Consider the following 19867-nt stretch of genomic DNA (forward strand, 5'->3'; position numbering starts at 1 on the left):
TTCTGCAGGTCAGCTTCTCTTCCAGAATTGCACATTATTTATTTCCATCCATCAACTATTTTTTTTTTTTTTTTTAACAGCAGGTCATCTGTGCTTGTTGGCTAAAAGGTTTGGTTTTGGTTTAACCCGACCTGTACTTCATTTACATGTTAGCTTTGTCCCTTGCAGAGCTTGTTGCAAACTGCAGATGTTTCCTGACTGATCAGGTCATGACATTTTCTTTCCGATGGCTTTTTTTCTTTTTTTGCTTGCTGCTTTTCCATAAAGGCCAGATTTATGAAGTGAGTAATGGTTGTGAGCTGTGAATTTGTGCAGCTCCACAAGTCACCGCGGGCATCTTGGCGGCTTCAGTGACTAATGTTCTCGCCGCCTGGCCGGTCAGATCAGGTGGATTGACATTTCTACGCAGGTTTTGCACTCCGACACACTTTTTCTGTTTTCACATGATGGATTGAACAGTGATCTGCAGGATGTTCAAGGTTCAAGGTCTTTGTTGTCATTTCCATGTTGTCATGTAAACATAATCTGTGCCTCAGGGACCATAGCACACCTTAAACGCTGAAGAGAAAAGGGAGTAAAACATAGAGGCAACAGCAGGTATGCAGCATGCTTGTACAAACATAAAAAGGTATTTCTAGATGTAAATGACCAAACCTCTGAGGCCTTCACAGAACAGCTGGATTTCTACTGAGTTTAAATTAAACACATGTTGGAATCTAGTTACTAATCACATGGTTTCTGTTTACAATTGGTTGCACTTGATTTTATTCAAAGGTATCAGAGCAAAATGGGGGTCAGTCTACAACACATTGGCACACTTAAAAAAAAAGAAAAAGAAAAGATGATTCATTTCCCTTCCACTTCGGGGTTATATCCTACTTTGTGGCGGTCTATCTTGTAATATCCCAATAATATTCGATGACGTTTGTGGTCTTAATAGGAAAAAATATGGAAAAGTTCAAGGAATGCTTTTCCAAGGCACTTTGCGTTAGCTCTATGTTTTTGTTGATTCCTTTATTTCCCCACAAGGTGGGGCTAATGCCAAAGTCTCATTCCCCAGTTCTCTCTTCAAACTGTATTAACAAAGCTTTCACTGTAGCAACTGTTTCTAACACCAAAGTTTTTTTTTTTTTACCCCGAGCTTCAGAGTTTGTAGCCTTTTCACATACCACTCTGACAGACCACAGCTTTGTCTTAAATCTGCTTGTATCTATGCAAATATGACCTGAATGCTGGCCCTTTCCGCTCTGTTTCTAAATATGTTTTCCCATCGCCTGGACATTGTCAGCCTCGTACCGCTGTTGCGCTTCCATCGCCTTATCTGGAAGTGACCAGACTCTCGGGAGCTCCCTTCACAGCCATGCACCTTTTTTTTTTTTTTCTCCTCCCTTCTCTCTCACTTTTGGTTGCCAATGTGCCATTTGTTGTCAGTAAATAAAGGAGCTGGGTAGCTTTGACCCTCTACATTCTTGCAAGCCAGTCCTTACAAGGTATCGTTTTATTTTATTTGCTAAAGAAGGATCTCTCCAACGGTGAAGCATCACTTTTCTTGTGGATTTGAAGCCTGGATCATTTTTAATGACACTAAAAGTTTAATACAACTGATGATCCATTGATTATATCTGACCCCCTGAGTCATGTTGGCTGTTCATCCCTTTCACATGTTAATTGAAATCTATACTGGCCCCGCTGGAACTATTACGAGCAGTTGGGGGGCATCGAAGGCGGGCAGGAGAGGGCACCGATACTGAATTGACGCTTTCTGATCAGCTGACTGAGCATGGGACGTCCCGCTGATGTCATCTGACAGAGGGGTGGTCTCAGCAGTCTTAAAGGTCAGGTTGCAGACGCCGACTGACACAGCTGTCACCGAGGCGGGCAACTGCATTGTGTTCAGCTGGAAGTTACAAATGAAGGCTTTTACCCCCAGAAGCAGCCCGGCGAAGTGACCTCACGTGATGACTGAGTGAAGCAGATGTTCCTGTGCTGAATTTACTCCGTGAGAAAGAGGGAGGGTGGGGAGACGTGCCGCCTGAGCCAATCAGCGGGGCTTTTTGTATGGACTCGCCTCCTTTTACAGCGGCGGGCGGGCTTGCTATATTAGAGAGATGCCACCCACAGCTGCACCTGACAATTTACAGCGCCAGCACCTCTGAGAGAGGGAGGGAGAGAAGACAAGGCGCTCTGATCTGAGCATCGCCGACGCCAAAGCTCTCTGGAATTTACAGCTTTCACATCCCTGTCCCTTATTTTTAATTTAGGAGCTGCACACCACCTCCTGCTGGCTCAGCACTTCCTTTTTTTTCCCCTTTTGATTTGCCAGTTCACTCCTATATCTTGGAAAGTTGCGCTAATTTATTAAAGTCAGCCAGTTTCTTGAAGACCATCGGTTTTCTAAGCTGGATTTATTTTCAACTTTAAAGACACAGACAAAAAAAGAGAAACAAAACAACAACCCCGAAAGCAAATGGAGTAACTCTGTCGGGGGGCAGTTGTGAGAGTTCATTCCCATCGAGATGCGGATGGTCATGGTCAAATTGAGTTTTGAGCCAACCACCCAGTGCTTCCCATGAAGAGGTTTGGCAGCCTGAGAAGGAGCAAGAAACGAAGAGAGCAGGATGGGCTAGAGGGACGGCATCAGTCCGAGGCGTCGTGTTTGGCCGGTAATGTGCCGTACTCCTCTTTCTTATTCTAGTGAGACTAAGGTCATCATCGGAGTAAATTTTGAATTAAATGTTCTTAACATTGAACATCAGGATTGTTGTTCATTTGGTAAATGCCATTAAAGTTTTATAAACTATCCTTCAGGTTAAACTAAATCTGCCGTTAAGGTGTTTTATTTTGGCATCTTTCTGCCATAGCTGCTGCAGTCTAAGTCAGCAGTGAGCTCTAATGTGTTAAATCTACTTTAAAGAACTGCTGATCTATCTGAATAGTGTTTTTTTTTAATGTATGCTTTCTGTTGCCATTTAACTATAAAGGTTTCTTCTTTCATTTGTGCTTATTAGTTAAAATTAGGACTGAAATCTCTATTTGCAACATAGAGCCATAAACCGCAGCCTCCACTATCTTCCCACTGACCAGTAAAATCGATAGCTCTATCGATAGCTGTTTTGACTCTTTATCAAATCTGCTTGTGTGCTCAGCAAGGACAGATGCACAGTAGTTTATTATGCTGCAACATTTGACAAATGCAAATGACTGCACATTTAAAGCTTGTTTGAGTTTGAAAGATGCTTTAGTGACGAAGATATGCCTGCTTCAGTCTGCATGCGTCATGCAAGAGCTTTTATTTCTCAGCTTGTGTTTTTTTTTTTTTTGTTTTACTGCTACAAAAATCACACTTTTAGTCAGAAAACTATAGTGTCCTCATGTTGTTAATCTAAAACTGCATCTGGGTGTTTTTCAGGGAATCACGGTGTAGTTCTCGTTCAAGACAGGGTGGCCTGCAAGATCACAGCAACCAAATGCATGCATGTATGTATAGGTTAACAAATGCTGCACATTATAAACTGAGGCACCACTGGTGCAGCTGATCCCCCGCCCTGCATCTGCATCAGCACAGAGGCTGAAGGAGTTTTCTAGTCCCAGAGTAATTAGGTACTCTGCTTCTCGTCCCTTCAATGTCATTTTTTTCTCTGTCCCGCTATCCGAAAGGAGTTCAGAATAGCTGCTCCACTTTGAGCCTGTCACTAAAGTAGAGTATAAGCTTTCAGAACAAGAGGAGGTAGACGTCTTTGGCTAAGACAGCCAGTTTGTTTTTCTCGCTTATTTGTAAGCATGGATTTTTAATATTAATTTGAACAATACTTGAAAACAGAAGTGATACAAATGAACAACAATTAAAGAAATAATTTAAAGTTTTTCACAAGACGCAATGAAAAATATGCCAGAAAATGACTGATTGAAAACAACTGTGAGGCCTTGTGGCATCTTATGAGTGTGTTAGGAGATTTAAAGACGTGTCAAAAGGTTGTAAAGTCATCAAGTGTACAGAAAAGTCTTTCATCGGAGGTGTGTAAGGAGAAAATCTTTGCTTCCTAAAGAAAAAAAACACAAAAGCCATACTGAAGTTTTGCCAGAGAGGATGTCGATAAAGAGCAGGGCTTCTGGAATAATGTTCTGTGAACCAGTGAGGCTACAAAATGAATTATTTTAATTATTTATCATTTACCCAGAGCAGAGATATCTGGCATAGCCCAAATCTAGTATTCCAAAAAAGCCACACCATCTATGATTCATTAAGAAGTGTTGTGGTTCAGGGATTCATTGCTGCAGCATGACCTGGGCAACTTTATAATTACTCAAAACATACTCGTTAATCCACAAAGGACTGGAAAGTCCTGGACTGGCAGAGTCAAAGCCCAGGTGTCAATCTCACTGAGATGTTCTGGGGTGACGTGAAATGGGCCGTACATTCAAGGAACCCCTCAAACATCTCACAGCTGAACTTGAGAAGTAGGGCAAGCTTTCCTGAGACAAACGTCAGACTATAGATGACTGCCTCTGTTTCCCTCTTTTTACATCCAAAGGTTCTAACACTAGCTCTTAGGATGGCTAAAAGGATGGCTGAACATTTAGAAAACACATTTTTATCTTTTCTTTTAATCACATCACATCAGTGCATGTAGGGAACATCACCTAGTTTAGACTCTTTTAATATCCAAAACTAATGTCCAAGTTAATTTATTTGAAGATTTTTTTTCCTGTGAAATTTCTTGAGAGTTTAAGTGTCAGACACAAAGGAAGAACGGGAGATTTCTTGGAATTTCTTAAGAATAATATTTATTGCAATAATAAACGGTAAAACCTTTTACAGGTCCTCGCTGTCCTCCTTTTCTAGCTCTCCCCTCACAACAGCTCGTTGAGCCGACCTAATCGTCGTTCTGTGGATAAGAAACAACTCTGCTGAGCAAAGTCTTTGAGATATGAGGAAAAAAAACCAAAGTAAACTTTGTTGGAATCGTTAAAGATTACGCAGGGAAGAAAAGATGAAATGGTGGCGTGAAACAGCATTGTGACCAAGTCGAAGGAGGATGATGAATTTGATTAATTAATGCGGTTTCCAAACAAATGCCCGTGCAAAAAGGAGGAGTGAAGAATTAAAAGAAGAATTAACTCTTCTGCATCGTTAATTAGCAAACTCACAGAGCTCTGCTCACCGGGATGTCATCAGACAATAACTGAGGAGTTCTGTAAACGCGTGTTACCGCATTACACAGTCAAGGCTCAAATGCAAATCTAGCATTTCAAATCCTGCGTACTGACTTTGAAAGAAGAGACAGTTGCAAGTCACTAGATAACAGGATCTTTCTGGCAGAAAGCTGAAGTGTAACTCAAGGCCTGAGACATACACAGAAATATCCCTAACAGAAATACCTGAGCATGTGTTCATGTTTACTGTTTTCTAAACTAAGGGAGTCAGACCTTTCACTTTAAGAAATGCTGACGTGTTGACATGCGTCTAAAATAAACAGCTCGTCACAATGGCTTCAGGGTCTTAAGCGTTGCATGGTTTTACCATCACGGAAACATAATCTGTGGGATAAAAGATCATTGTAGCTCAGTCTTAACGCAGGAATGGTGGCCTAGTGCAGGGGTTCCCAAAGTGGGGGTCGGGACCCCCTGGAGGGTCACTAGACACTTCTTTGGGGCCGTGAGGTGATTTGATGCTGATGTGCTTAAAATATTTAGTATTTCCTCATTTGTGAAAAAGATGCTCAACAGTCCTCAATTTAACGCAGGGGGGGACGGCTGCCCCTTTTTTGTAAGAGTTCTCATAAAAGTACGACTTTATTCTTATGTCGTTATTCTTATAATTTCCCCCCAAAATGTCCCACCCGCCAGAAGGGGGTCACCAGTCTCTGGCACTGTTATTTTGGGGGTCGCAGACTGATGAATTTGGGAACCCCTGGCCTAGTAGGTAGAGCAGGGTGCTGGACTCCTGGGAAAGCTGCAAGTTCCCTGGTTCAAATCCCCCATACTGCCACTGTGAGTCCCTGAGCAAGCCCCAGAATGCTCCCTGGGTGCTGCACAGTGGCAGCCTGCTGCTCTCTAAATCATAAATTAAACGCAAAGGACAAATTTTGTTGAAATGTACAAAGTTTCCACGACGAAGATGATGAATATTATTATTATTATTATTACCTAGTGTCACAACGAACGTCATCTTTATAAGACTTGGTCAGATGATGAAATCTGCGAAAATTCACTTTTCTGAGGTCATGTAACGCTACGAATTACACGGGGCAAACACGACTTCTCACCATGAAGTTTGACACGATGACTATTCGACATTACAAGGATTTTATTATGGATTACAATAATGAAAAGAATATGTTTAACCTTCACGCAGCTTCAGACGGCAGTACGAAATGTTAGAAAAGCAGACTAATTTATTGTTTTGAGAGGAAGATGCTTTTTTTCACTTAGACTAATTGGTAAAATTCAGCTGAAGTGGTCAGGAGAGCAGCAAAACCTTTGGAGGTAGAAATTAAAGGTTGATTCATTCTCCAGATATCAAACCCCATGTGCGATATTTGGTTCAGTTTTGAGGGCTCATGGTCAAAACGGGCAGGCGGCATTAATGCCGAAGCTGTCACAGACGTCACAGCTGCTGTTTTAGAGCCTCTCCGGCCTTGGTGCAGCAGAGGAGTGGAGCGCAGTTCTTCTGTCATGATTCATGGTGCAGAGCTCAATGACTTGATGCCGCCGCCTCAGTCCTTTTGATCCAGAGCCTCGGCACTGCAGAGTCAGAATCCACCGCGCTCCCACTGCTCGCAGCATCCTTTAGGAATTAAAACACCTGCAGGGGAAATTTAGTTGTAACCCATCAGGAGAGGTCGATGCGCTTCTACGGAATTACCGTTTTGGCTTTTTAAGTGAGCGTTACACGTCGGTGGTTATGATGCGCTTTGTGTGCATGTTGATTCTAGTGATTTTTGTGTGCCTGAAATACATATGATTTTAAATTACTGGTGAATGAGCAAAAAGTTTGCAGCAGGCCCTGCAATCTTTGCACCAGTTTGAACCGGTCCATAGAAATGTTGGCAATTCATGGACGACTGAGATCCAAATTCTGACATTGCTGCAGTTCATTGGGTGACAAATAAATGACTCAAGCTTTAGTTGCTACAAGTACTGGACTGAAGTCAGCTCATGAGTTTCATGTGGCTCCAAGAGTCGGGACTGTTCAGGGGTGGGGTGGGGTGGGGGGGGACCAGGCTGAGAGGATCCACTTTTATAGGTGTTAAACTAACACATCGCTGCTTTAAAACGTGTTAATGCAGCCTGGGTACAGACCAATGCAAATCTGCAACCAAGTTAAAGATTGATACTCTAATTAGATCGGCTGAAGAGCCTTTAACATGTGTTAAAACTGCTTTGGCTTTTTCTTACGCTGTTGGTAGTCACAATAGCTCAGGAATATTCTCTTAGTCTTATAGTTGCTTCACTGGGAGAATATTGTCGGAGCTTCTTTTGTCTTGCTGCACAGGTCAGCTGGGTCTGATTTGATCTTCTCTTTGGCAACGTCACAGTTAGATCAGATATTTGTTTGCTTTGGATCGGGGTGAATTCTCTGCAGCAATGCATCCATGTCCCATTTCCTGGCTGGTGCCTAACTGTCCTCTATTGCCCAGGCAGATGAGAGGGCTCGCAGGCTCGCTGTTATCTGCTCCTGTGGAATGTGCCTCAGCAGCGTGGCTAAAAAAAGACGGCGGCCGCACAGCGGAAGCTGGGTGCACCAAAGGGGCCTGCTGAACGGCATCTAAATGTCAGGAGATGGTGTTCAACGGAAAAATAATCACGGTCCGCTTTGAGGAAAAATTATGACTCTGTATAAATAATATAGAAGCTACTCTCTTTTGCGGTGCAGAAACTTGAGATCCTGCTCAGTGAGGAGCCCAACTCACTAACAATTAAGTGTTTAAAGCTTTATATCCGTCACATTTAAATATCTGGATTCACAGTCTCCAGCTTCTCGTAATAAGAGTCACCCGCAAGCCTCATGGTGCAGAGTTTGTAATCGGAACCGTTTTAGCCCTCATCATTCACGTCGCTCATTGTCAGGCCTGCGAAATATGTCACAGGGGAGCACCCGTAGGAACGTGAGGGTCGCGTGTCACCCCACGCAGGCTGGCGCTGCGTGACGTGATGGAGCACGCAGGCTGCCATGTGACAGGCGTCCCCGACCTGACGCTGCAGACGGAGCGGCTGCGTCACAGACAGCTGACCGCCGAGCAGGAATTTAACGCGGATCTCTGAACAACAGGAGGCAGGATCTCCCACTGCAGTGATTTATGCCCAGTTGATCCGTTATTGATCACGTTTTACAGCACATGTTTTGCATTTATTTATGAGCTGACCTGTGGACCGCAGATTTTTCATGAAACCTATCAAGAGGATGCAGGTTTTAATTGCTTTAAGTTCCCTGGTGGATTGTCCATATAGAAAAAAAACTGCAGTTTGACTCCTGCAGGTAATCGGTGATCTAATACACATCAGAAACCGTTGATTAGTGGGAAAATCACCAACTATTATCACAGCTGTAATGCAATATTATTTTCAAAACTGATTCTTTTACTATAGATAAAAGTAGTGTTTAAAATGAAGTTTTAATAGTGATCCAGATCTGTCATCTCCTGTTAAAGTATTTGTTTTTGTTTATTGATTAAGTCTAACTTTTGTTAAATATGGCTGAGGTGTAACAATTTAGCTGAGGATACATGGTGAGTCATGAACATTGTTCTTAAAGCAAATCATATGAAGTTTTTTTTTCCCCCACAAAACCCTTAAGATTAAACAAAAAAGTTATTATTAATATTTGTTTGTAGCAGATAGGTTGGCCAAAGTAAAGAAGATTAAGAATGTTCTGGCTCTCTTGAGGTTTATGATAAAAATTCAAATGTATTGGTTCTGTAAGGGAAAAAAGTAAACATGAGACCAACTGAGTTATTGCAGAGAAAACAGATGCGTCAGTAGCTCAGGTGCGCCAACCAGTGGTGACCTAGTCAATTTACAGACTGCACTTTTGCAGGAGATTGTGAGGGAGCCATTTTTCTTTTTTTCTTCTTCTTTTTTTTTTTTTTTTTTTTTTTACAAATAGAACCTGCTTTTACCCAAGTCCATCTTAAGTACAGTTTTACTGATCTGGCTAATACTTTATTGAAGAACAGGAGCTACAACTGGACAATGCTTCCTCCCATTCTGTATAATTAGCTTTTTTGTGGCAGGAGGTTGAACAAACATCTTAATATTTATTGAACCTTGTTTATTTTTGCTCATACCAACAAACATGGATTAAAGAAACAGTTTTCCAACAGAGTAGGGGCAAATCTATTTGTGAATATCGACACGGTCCTGCAGTAGTAGAGCAATGGTTTTCTTACTGTTAGATTATTCTTCCAAGGTTAATACAACCTCCTTGGCGTCTTTTTGTTATGGCCACTTTGGGGCCTAGACAATCATGGGGAACTCTGATGACTTGAAAGATGTCCATCAGCACATCTGGCCACCCTCTACAAGGACGGTGAGCAACAAAGGTCATTCCTAAAGAGAATATGGCCGGCTCCCATTTCCTAGTGTATCAATGAAAAGTTGAGTTGCTTCCTTAACACCTCAGCAGATCCCCACACTGATCACCTCTATACCAGGCCGTAATAATGCAAAAAGAGTCAATATGTGGTACAGTATCTGGACCTTTCCTACCAGCTTTCCGTTTTAAGGAAATTACATTTTGGAGGTTTTATTGGTTGTGAACCATAATTACCAGAAAAAAATATCTGTGTAATGAATCCATAATGTTACATTTTGGATTCAATTACTGACATAAATGTACTTTGATGATATTGTCATTTATTGATATGTGCCCATTCTTACTAAGAATGTTTCCATTTTACTGGAGGAATTAAAGCAGACTGTTTGGACTTGACCATAAATACATGACTAATGTACATAACTTTGGTTTTAAAATGCAGTCGCCCGTCAGCAATACTCAATAAAGTTTGTCTTAGAACTTACTTCAGATATATTTGCAATTTGGAACAATACCATACACCGAGTAACGAGGTGGGTCTTTCTTTTAAACAGCTAGTTTATATTAACCTAATTTCAGGGGTCTAGAGGTTGAACCAAAGGGGTGTGATATGAGTTCTGGCCAACCACGTCTACTCCCCAAACCTTATTATTGTGTTGATTGTTTTGGAGCTTTAAGAGAAAAAGCTCAAACAGGTCGCTCTTGAAAATTAGATCTTGTCTCATTGAGTTTTACCTTTGTAAAAAATAAAAGTGAAATAAAAAACAGCCAAAAAACACCTAAAATGCCTGTTTTCATGTCTTTGATCTACCTGATGCAGGTTTATTGAGCCTATCCTCTCAAAGTCTCTTCTCCCTGTTTAGGTTGAACTTATTTCTTAGGTATTTCTTCAATCCTAGGTAGAACATCTGTATAATTGATGTTACAGTAAAAGCACATCTGCAGGGCATGTCGACATTGCCAGTCAGCTTAGCTGAAAGGAAACAAATGGGTAAAAAAAAAAAATCTAAAGGAGCAAAAGATAGGATCTCTTATCAGTTGTGAACCTTATCTCTCTCTGCAGCTTCTGGACTCTCCACGCCTCCCTCCACTCCAACCCAGGCATCCAGCCAACCTGTGTTCAGCCAGGAGGCCCAGCAGCAGAGCGGCCCCAGCCCAGAACGCCCGGAGCCCGATTCTCGAGCCCGCTCCCTGTCCACGCCCCCGGACACAGGGCAGCGCCTCAGCCTTCCTTGCGCTAAACCTCCGATCCCATCAACCAGTCCTGTGCCACCCGTCTCTACCTCACAACATGTGAGTCCCGCTGCAGTGATGTTGCTGATTAAAGCTGAAAGAACACGCCCTGTGCTAAAAATATCTAACATTCTGTTTTGCATCCCCTTGCAAATATGAAGTTACATATTTGCAAGTCCAAATTTGTTTTTCCCATAATACGCTGCATTTCTGACTTCATAAACTCAGTTTTTTGTGAAGCAGAATGATTTAGTAATAATCTGCGACACCCACCCTTTAAGACTAAATCAGATGCAACTGTTTTGAAAGTTTTGGAGGAAGTGGCGTGAGATAAAGGTGGTAGTTATCCAGCGTTGATCATGGGATGTTTACTCTGTAAACGGTTTTCCTCTTTAGATACACAACAGCAGCCTTAAATGCTTCCTGTCTGTGACTCATGAGCTTCTTTTTTTCAGAGTCCTAAAAGTTTATTTGGACAGATATGGCGGAGCCCTTTGATGCGAATCGCCAGCTCTATTACTTGAGGGCCCTTTGCGTTGCAGACTGTGTGCGTCATGACAAATAGTCATGGGATGTCGTGTTTACAATTTCCCACAAGCTATGAAGGGGACACGGCATGCATTTGGAAGAAGGAGCTCTGCTCAGATCAGACCAACCAAACTGTTTTGGTCTCCATGTGAAAACCAAACTAACACTGCACATCACCTTGAACGCATCTCCCCCCCAAGGTGCCGTATGGTTGGTGGTGGCAGCTCCTATCTGTCACTTCCTTCAGCAAGTACAGGAAAGGAAGTCATAGTTTAATAGATGCATGCAGTTAAACACGGAGTAGTAAAGGAATAAAAAGGGTAAGACGTGTAGCTGTAGAGCTACAATAGATCACAGAATATTATTATTGTGTTAGAATGGCTCCAGACTGTAATCTAATCTGTGACGAGGCCTAAAATCAGATGTTCAGAGACACTACATGGGTTAGAGCCATTTTGTAAAGAATTTTAGATTTTACTCTCTAAACGTGCATAGCTGGTAGAAACACCCCCCAGATGTTTGGCAGCTTTAAATTCTGGCAATAGCTAGTTCTTCTCAGGGGTGCCGAAAACGAATGCATTGCATTTTATGATTTTCATTTTGCACTTATTTGTACAATTTGCCCCCCCCCCTATTTTATAAAACTGCAATAGAATACATGGAAGTTTGCTGTTGTAGTGGAAAAACATTGGGTTTGGACCGTCTGAGTCAGTATTTTCTATCTATCATTTTGTCTTTTGGCTAAAGAGGAATTACATGATGCCTCTTGTGGCTTTAGAATAAATAATTATCTGAAGACCTTTCTCAGTCCATCCAGCGAAGGTGAATCGATATTTAATCTCTAGAGTTGATATCAATGCTTGGAGACTTACGGTTCGTGTCCGGCCCCCTCGTCGCCTAAGAAGAAAACGTTGCCATGTTTACATCAATTTGCAGTGTAATCCACCGAATGGGCGTGTGGCTCCCTCCCAGAGGTGTGCTGTAGCACAAAGCAGGCCACATGCCTGGCGTGGTGCAGCAGAATCTGATTTATGAGAGTGCGGGGGTGGTTTTTTGGCCGGAGAAGTGCTGTGTCATCATCACAGGACACCGCTGGGGAGACTGTGGAGCTTCCCAGAGCAGGTGTGGAGCGCACCCCACCCCCTGCTGCAGCTGCTGCTGCTGCTGCAGAGGGTTGTTGTGAAAATGCTTGGCAGCACAAAGAGGAGGGGGGGGGGGCGTGTACTAGCAGGCAAACTTTGTGTACGCTAATCTCGCAGCGTGACACAGCGTATTTCCAGCTGGGAGCTGGAGGAGTTTGAGACTGAGATCTAATTGACCCACTTTGCGTGGCGTGATGCCACAGCCATGTTTTCCCCCAGATCTTGGTCGTGCTTGTTTCATGTAACCAACGCTTAAAAGCAGACGAGGCATCCCCAGCTTCTTGCTGCTAGGCAACGGGGAGGACTTCCTAATATGGCGAGGCGGTCAGGTCGTCCCGCACGGAGGGGCGTGTCGTCGGAGCGCGGAGCTTCCGGCTTTCTGTGCGCGCGTCGTGTTTCGCTGTTGTCTGTTTTGGTGAGATTCCTTTTGCCTTTCCGCGCATTGAACCGCGTCTGAAGCGGGTTTGTTGTGTCGGTGTTGGATTTACGCACGTCTCCGGGAGCAGCAGCAGCAGCAGCGTCCACCCACCAACCCTCCCCGCTGCACCAAAAAGGTCGGGACCGATCCACTGCGCGCTCTTCAACAGGGGGTGTGTTCTCGCTTATATGGTTACGCGCCGCTGGAGAGGCATCGTTTTGTCGCGTTGCCTGCTTGTATTTAGCAGACGCGTAGTGTCTTTGAGGCGATCGACGCCGCTCAGCCGCCTTGTTGAGGTCGTCTTTTTTTTTTTTTTTTTTATTTGTTTGCGGCGCTCCTCGGTCGGTGTGATCCGCCGTGACCCGCAGGAAGGGGAGAGTCGGCGTCAGCCTGCCGCTCGCTCACAATTTACTGCCAAGTTTTCTGGACTCCGCTGCGCTCCTCACTTCCAACTTCTTACTGTTTTTCTCCCGCAGGTCTACGGCTTATTCGAAGGTATGCTGGAGAAACTTGAACTAGATGATGATGGTAAGTTTCCCTCTGAGCATGCGCTGTTTCTCCAGCACTGAATCCTTTGCTTTAAACGCGGTGCGAAAAGGGGGGGATGCGATCTGACACTTGTTTCCACTGAGACGTGTTGGTCCTGCGCTTCAGAGCAAGCTGTCCTAAACCAAAGGATTTAGTAAAAAAAAAAAAAAAGTAATTATTTAAATGTAGTTTTTCAAAATATGTGTGATTTAAAGACACTAACTAGTGATATATTACATAAATTAGTCTGCCAATAAAAAAAAACGCATCTTGTTAATGAAATACGGGTTTCATCGGCAAGAATATGCAATGTATCAAAGTTCCTAAACCACACAGAAGGGGAGAAATAGCCATTTATTCTTCCTTGTGTTTCATCTTGTGTGTCTTGTGATGTCACAAGATGCAGAACCGAGCTGATCAGCTTTTAAAGACTAAAGTGGATGAAGGAGTTTCAGATAGATGCTGAAAACATTTGAGTTGCAAGGTGTTCAGCCTGGCATGTATGAGCCACAGCTTGTCTCAGAGGACCTCAGGCCATGATTCACACTGCTGCGAACGACGAAGCACAAGCAAACCATGACGACAACAATTATCATCTACACTACTATAGATCTGTTTACCTTCCCATAGATTTATTTATTATGTACAAATCTCCCACTTCTAAAAAGAATAAGTTCCACATGCTGCTTTTTTCATCATTAAGGATTTACCTGTACAGTTGCAATTCATCCAGTGTAAACTATTCCTTATCTTACACAAACTATTTATCTCTTTCAAACCATCCAGTGGTAGGGTTGTTTTTCTTACTTTTTCCCTCTGGTGTTGCCTAGAATGATTGTGATGGTGTAGGTTGTGCTGCCGGAACAAGCCTTGTGCAACTAAAGGGTTGATTCTGGCTCATAAGTCTCTCTTCCTGTTGATTATTTTTGGCAGAAGTAGCAGGTGATGCAGCAGTTCTGCAGGGAACATTGTGGGGACTAGAAACTGATCTCAAAGGAGCGCATGGAGAAGATCATATGGTTTTAGAAACCACTCCACACAATCTCTGAAGAGCTTTGGTAATGGAACCTTGCCATTTTGGCCCAAGTGTTTGGTTATGCCAGGGTTTCCTAAAATCCCTACTAGCATCCAGGTCAAACCTGTTGCTGGAGCTTTGCAGGATACAGATGAACACCTTAGAGGAATGTCATGAAAAATACTGAATAAAGAGGATGAAATAAGAAAAATGCTAAAGAATGCTGATCAGTTGCCTTATGCCTCCTGTGATGTCACCATAGACACGCGTGTGTGCCGTAAGCCTGTTTTAGGGGGCATGCATTTTTATTTTATTACATAACATCTAACATTGAGATTATAAATACAAGCATAAACTGACCATAACACATGTTCCATATCTAAATAAATATATATATAAAGTTTAGCTTTGCAGAAAGGTTTGGCTGCTAGCTGTAAGATTTTATGCACAGTTGAACAATGGGGGGAGGAGCTAAAAAGAGTACATGGGGAACTGAAATATGGAAAAGTATATTGTAGGACTGCTAACATTTGAAATTTTCCATCAAAAATGAGGTGAGGTGTCTAAATCTTGATTAGACAAAAAAAATGCATTGCTATCTTGTAAAATGGACAAACCTTATTCAGCTTTACGTGAGGTCACCGAATGACGGATAACAACTCTAATCTAGCTAGCTCTCACTCACTGTTGAGCTGTGGAGGCTCTCCATACGGAGCCTTTTCTTCCCAAGATTTTCCGTTGTTTATTTTTTTGTTGACATTTAAAACAGAGGGCAATTATCTGTAAGCTGGGGCGGGAAAGTGGCTCTAAGTGGTCCGTTTGCTCGTAATGGCTGTTTAGGCTTTGTGCGTGCGTGTGTTTGTGTGCGTGCTTTTGTTGGTTCCAAGCTGTCATTACGCATTCCTCATGAGATTTCGCCTTCCTAACAAAGTATTTTTCTTTCAGCTGCTGAGCCTGAGAGTGATATTTACATGCGCTTCATGAAATCCCACAAGTGCTACGACATCGTCCCTACAAGCTCCAAGTTGGTGGTGTTTGACACGGCGCTCCAAGTTAGTACATTTTTGTCCCGGCTCAAAGTTTGTACTCTCAGGCTCTGTGAATAGCGGTTTTGTTTCCACTGTTTTTGAAGATTTGGTCTTAAGGGCCAAAGAGATTTAGTTAATGTGCGACCAACAGAAGCAAGTAGCTTACCTCACAGCAATTTCTGTAAAGGGGTTTAGTGCATTGCCACAAGGCTGTTAAACAGTAATCCAGTAAGAAAAGGTCCTTTTTGATTTGTCAATCTTTAATCGCCGAGAGTTGAGATCTCTTACCTGAAGGTGATGGAAGTCATGAAAATGTGTCATTTTGTCCTTATTAGACCAAGAGCTATGCACAGAGGACTGCACAGTTTCATAATAAACAGCTTCAGACCAGTGGCTCATGTTAACGAATAGACTTAATTTGCTTCTTTGTCGATTCTTACCATCATTTCATTATCATGCAGTATCATTTTGTCATAATTGACAGAACAAAGAACTCGGATCTCTTGCAGAAAATCCTGAAGCATATCTGGTCATAGGTTTGTCAGCATACGGTCAAATGGTTATGCAGAAGAACCGTGACCTAAAGCACACCAGCAAGGCCTATTCTGAATGGCTGAAATTGAGGTTTTGAAGTGGCCTAGTCAAAGTCTGGACTTAAATGAGTTGCTCTGGTTTGCTGCTGGAACATCCAGTTCTTTTTAGTGAGCAATTGCTATTTCACATTAGCTTTTTTTTTCCACTGTAAGGGGCAAATAGTATTTTCATTGCGCATTTATTCTCATGAAAGATTAGGATCCCTACCAAAGCAAAATAACTCTGGTCAACCTCCTGCTAATGGGTAACATATAGTCGCACAACTACATTTCCTAGCAGGAAACTATAAAGAAAATAGCTTTAAATCGTCAGTTGCCCCAAGTTGAGCACAAATTAACACATGGTGGAAGACGGCCCCTTATCATGCCTGAAACTATCAAAGCTGCCAGATTACAAAATGGAAAAGCAGATAACACGACCAGTGTGTGCATCTGCTTTGTGTCGTGTGGAAACATTTTTTTTTTTTTTTTTTTTTTTTAGATGATTGTTTTTTTCTCTTTTTGGCAGGTTAAGAAGGCGTTCTTCGCTTTGGTGGCCAATGGCGTGCGAGCTGCTCCTTTATGGGACACAGAGAAGCAAAGCTTTGTGGGTAAGAACGGTGAACTATGTCTGCAGACTCGCATTAAGTCACCTTTAAATGATTTCAGGAAGGAAATTGCCGTTGAAAAAAAACATTTTTGTTTATGCCTCGTCGGGATATCAGTGGTTTCTGCAGTTTGCAGGCCTTTAATTTAGTTTGTTGGGGGGAAGACCGGGTGCAGCATTTAAATGTAAAGCAAATTAGTTTTCCGGCCTTTAGGTCTATATATTATTTAGGCCTCATTGTGATCTCTTAATTCTTTCCCTTTACTGAGGTGGAAGATGTCCTTACTATTCTGGCTCGCCATAAATAAACAACGAGGCTGCGCTGTGTGTTAATGTTCACGGCTGGCAGAGCTTGACGCCTTATTGAGAAGAAAACATTAAAGCGCAGCGATGGCTCTTTTAGATTGAGCGTAGACGTGTTAAAGAATCATCTCTGTCTGTTCTTTGCGGTCAAAAGGGGAGCCGGTTGAGAGCCGAGTTTGTTTTGAGCTTTGCTGCAAGTCGGCCTATGATGAATAATGGATGTCGAGTCAATATAGGAATAAAGCAAAGGGGGAACCAGCACTGTGCCGAACGAACCACGCCGTCTTTTTCCTGCTGCACGATGCCTGCAGGCTTGGCTCTGAGGTGTTTATTGACTTGATCTGTTTTCACCGCAGGAATGCTGACAATCACAGATTTCATCATCATACTGCATAGATACTACAAGTCACCCCTGGTGGGTTTATTCAACGCATTGCTTTTAAATATTTTATATATATATATATATATATATATTTGGGTTAAATATATTATTGTTATTTAATTGAGACCGGTTTGTTTTTTTAGGTGCAAATTTATGAATTGGAGGAACACAAGCTTGAGACGTGGAGAGGCAAGTATCTCAGTTGTTGGTGCACACTTGCAGTAATGCTCTCTCACAATCTTTGCAGAGTTTAATAATCCATTATTTGTCTCATTATTTTTTTTCGCAGAGGTTTACCTTCAAGCGACGTTTAAACCTCTCGTGAACATATCCCCAGACGCCAGGTTTCATCCCGTTAATCGTTACCGTTTTCATGCACTGTTTTCGATTGCTCGCCCCTTGACTCTGTGGCGTTTGTGACACATTTCTTTGTTCCCCCGTCTTTCCAGTCTGTTTGACGCTGTGTACATCCTCATCAAAAACAAAATTCACCGCCTGCCTGTCATCGACCCTGTTACCGGGAATGCACTTTATATTCTCACACACAAGAGGATCCTGAAGTTCCTCCAGCTGTTTGTGAGTCCAAAAAAACGTTCTCACACATCTCCATCTGTCTGAATGTTAACTATAAGTTCATAACTTTTATACAGCAGCTAAATTAGACTGTAAACATTCAAGGTTCTCCTCATGGTATGTCCCATTTTCATATGCCTGGCTCCCCCTTGTGGTCGATGAGGAAATTGATCTCAGTAGTCGGCAGGTGCATCTTGATAAATTAGAATATCATCAAAATGTTAGTTTAATCAAAAAGTGAATCTCGTTTTGCATCATTAAACAGAGAGAGATGTAGATCAACATATTTTTATGGGATTTAAATCAGGTAAATGTCCTGGCCAATCAAATCCAGCGACATAATGATCAGTGAACCGGGTGTCGGTGCTTTTGACAATGTGGGCAGGTATCGAGTCCTAATGGGGGTTTTCATTAGCTTTAAGCCGTAATCATCAAGGTTACCAGAACTAAAGATTTGATTTATTTCCAGCGTATAACTCTCTGAGATAAATGAACCATTTGAGGATATTAAAACGTATTGAGATGCAGCCGTCTGTGTCGACCGGTGTTCATTGGGATGGGCCCGTTTCCTTATTCTTGGTGTGTCTTATGATTCCCAGGTGCGTGAAATGCCAAAGCCAGCTTTCATGAAGCAGACCCTGGGTGAGCTCGGCATCGGGACTTACCACGAGATCGCGTTCATCCACCCGGACACGCCCATCATTAAAGCGCTCAACATCTTCGTGGAGAGACGAGTGTCTGCTCTGCCTGTGGTGGATGACTCCGGTGAAATCCCAACCAACCATAACAACAAGGACCTTTTTAGCATCAATACTTTAGGACTTTGCCTTAACAATTGTCTGTTTTATTTCCTTCTTTTACTCACAGGCAAAGTTGTGGACATTTATTCCAAGTTTGACGTGATTGTAAGTTTTAGGCTTTTTTATTGCTGAGGTCACGCAGATCTCTCCGCGCTGGACCGCTCTCGTTCTAACGCCGTTACTCTGTCTGCGTGCAGAACCTGGCGGCAGAGAAGACCTACAATAACCTGGACATCACGGTGACGCAGGCCCTGAAACATCGCTCGCAGTACTTCGAAGGGGTTGTGAAGTGCCACAAAATGGAAACGCTGGAGACAATCGTGGACAGAATAGTCAAAGCAGAAGTGAGACACGGAGAGCTGCGTATGCGCTTGGCTCCTCAGACGCAGCCCGAGGACTGATTTCAGCTTCATCTCTCATGCCTCAGGTCCATCGGCTGGTGGTGGTGGATGAGCGCTCCAGTATCGAGGGCATTATCTCCCTTTCAGACATCCTCCAGGCGCTGGTGCTCAGCCCAGCAGGTATAGATGCTCAGCATTGGTAGCTCTAATCTCTCCCCCCCCCCCATTGTCCCGGACCCCGAGCTTTCCCCTCCCCACCAATCCTCTTACCCTGCCCCAGGTAGGAATCGCACCCGTTTGACTCATGGCCTGTAGAAGGCATGATGATGATGATGATGTCTGTCCACTTTTTGCTCGTCCTGCTGGCTCATGCTTTGTGCAGCAGTGCTCAGTTACACAGAATCCAACTTAAACTCTCCAACCCGACCCCTTTTTTACTAAAACATGTTCTAAAAAGTCTGCGCTGAGGGCTCTTGTAGTTTCCCGCTTGGGTAAATAATCATCGCCGTGTTTAAAATTCTGCTCCTGGCGGCTTTGGCATGTTCTGTCCGTGGCTGCGTTTTGTTTATCGCGGGCTGCTCTTTGATGCGCAGTGTGTTTGGCATTGACGCGCTCGAGAAGAAAATAACAAGCTAGCTGAATTTTAACCAGCTCTACGGGGCCTTAAAGCCCATCAGATCAAGAGTTGGTGCGATGCACTTGGAAGAAAACTCGTGCACACAGGCACTCATTAATTCATAAATTCAACACAGGAGCCATCAGCTGTGCTAACAAAACCCTGCTGCAGCGGTCGGGGCTCCATTAAAAATGAGAAAGGTTTGGGTGAGGCAGACATAAAGTACAGGGTTTTTGTTTACCTAGT

The 19867-nt window shown here is 43.0% G+C and overlaps 1 protein-coding gene across 6 annotated transcripts in view; it reads left to right on the forward strand.

Annotated features, from left to right (window-relative positions):
* LOC105934953 (5'-AMP-activated protein kinase subunit gamma-2) overlaps positions 1-19867 on the forward strand; it is a 32564-nt gene that overhangs the window by 9974 nt on the left and 2723 nt on the right. Inside the window, exons 1-13 of one of the 6 annotated variants that reach the window (XM_036138213.1) lie at positions 1861-2663; positions 10599-10828; positions 13333-13384; positions 15345-15451; positions 16529-16610; positions 17266-17324; positions 17435-17480; positions 17581-17635; positions 17741-17867; positions 18464-18629; positions 18732-18769; positions 18862-19008; positions 19092-19185. In XM_036138213.1, the coding sequence (XP_035994106.1) occupies positions 2570-2663; positions 10599-10828; positions 13333-13384; positions 15345-15451; positions 16529-16610; positions 17266-17324; positions 17435-17480; positions 17581-17635; positions 17741-17867; positions 18464-18629; positions 18732-18769; positions 18862-19008; positions 19092-19185 (1297 nt within the window). In that variant the 5' untranslated portion in view covers positions 1861-2569. The other 5 variants (XR_004931226.1, XM_036138212.1, XM_036138214.1 and 2 more) reach the window with 5 other exon arrangements.

This window comes from Fundulus heteroclitus, chromosome 6, assembly GCF_011125445.2.
Source record: "Fundulus heteroclitus isolate FHET01 chromosome 6, MU-UCD_Fhet_4.1, whole genome shotgun sequence".
Taxonomy (NCBI): Eukaryota; Metazoa; Chordata; class Actinopteri; order Cyprinodontiformes; family Fundulidae; genus Fundulus; species Fundulus heteroclitus.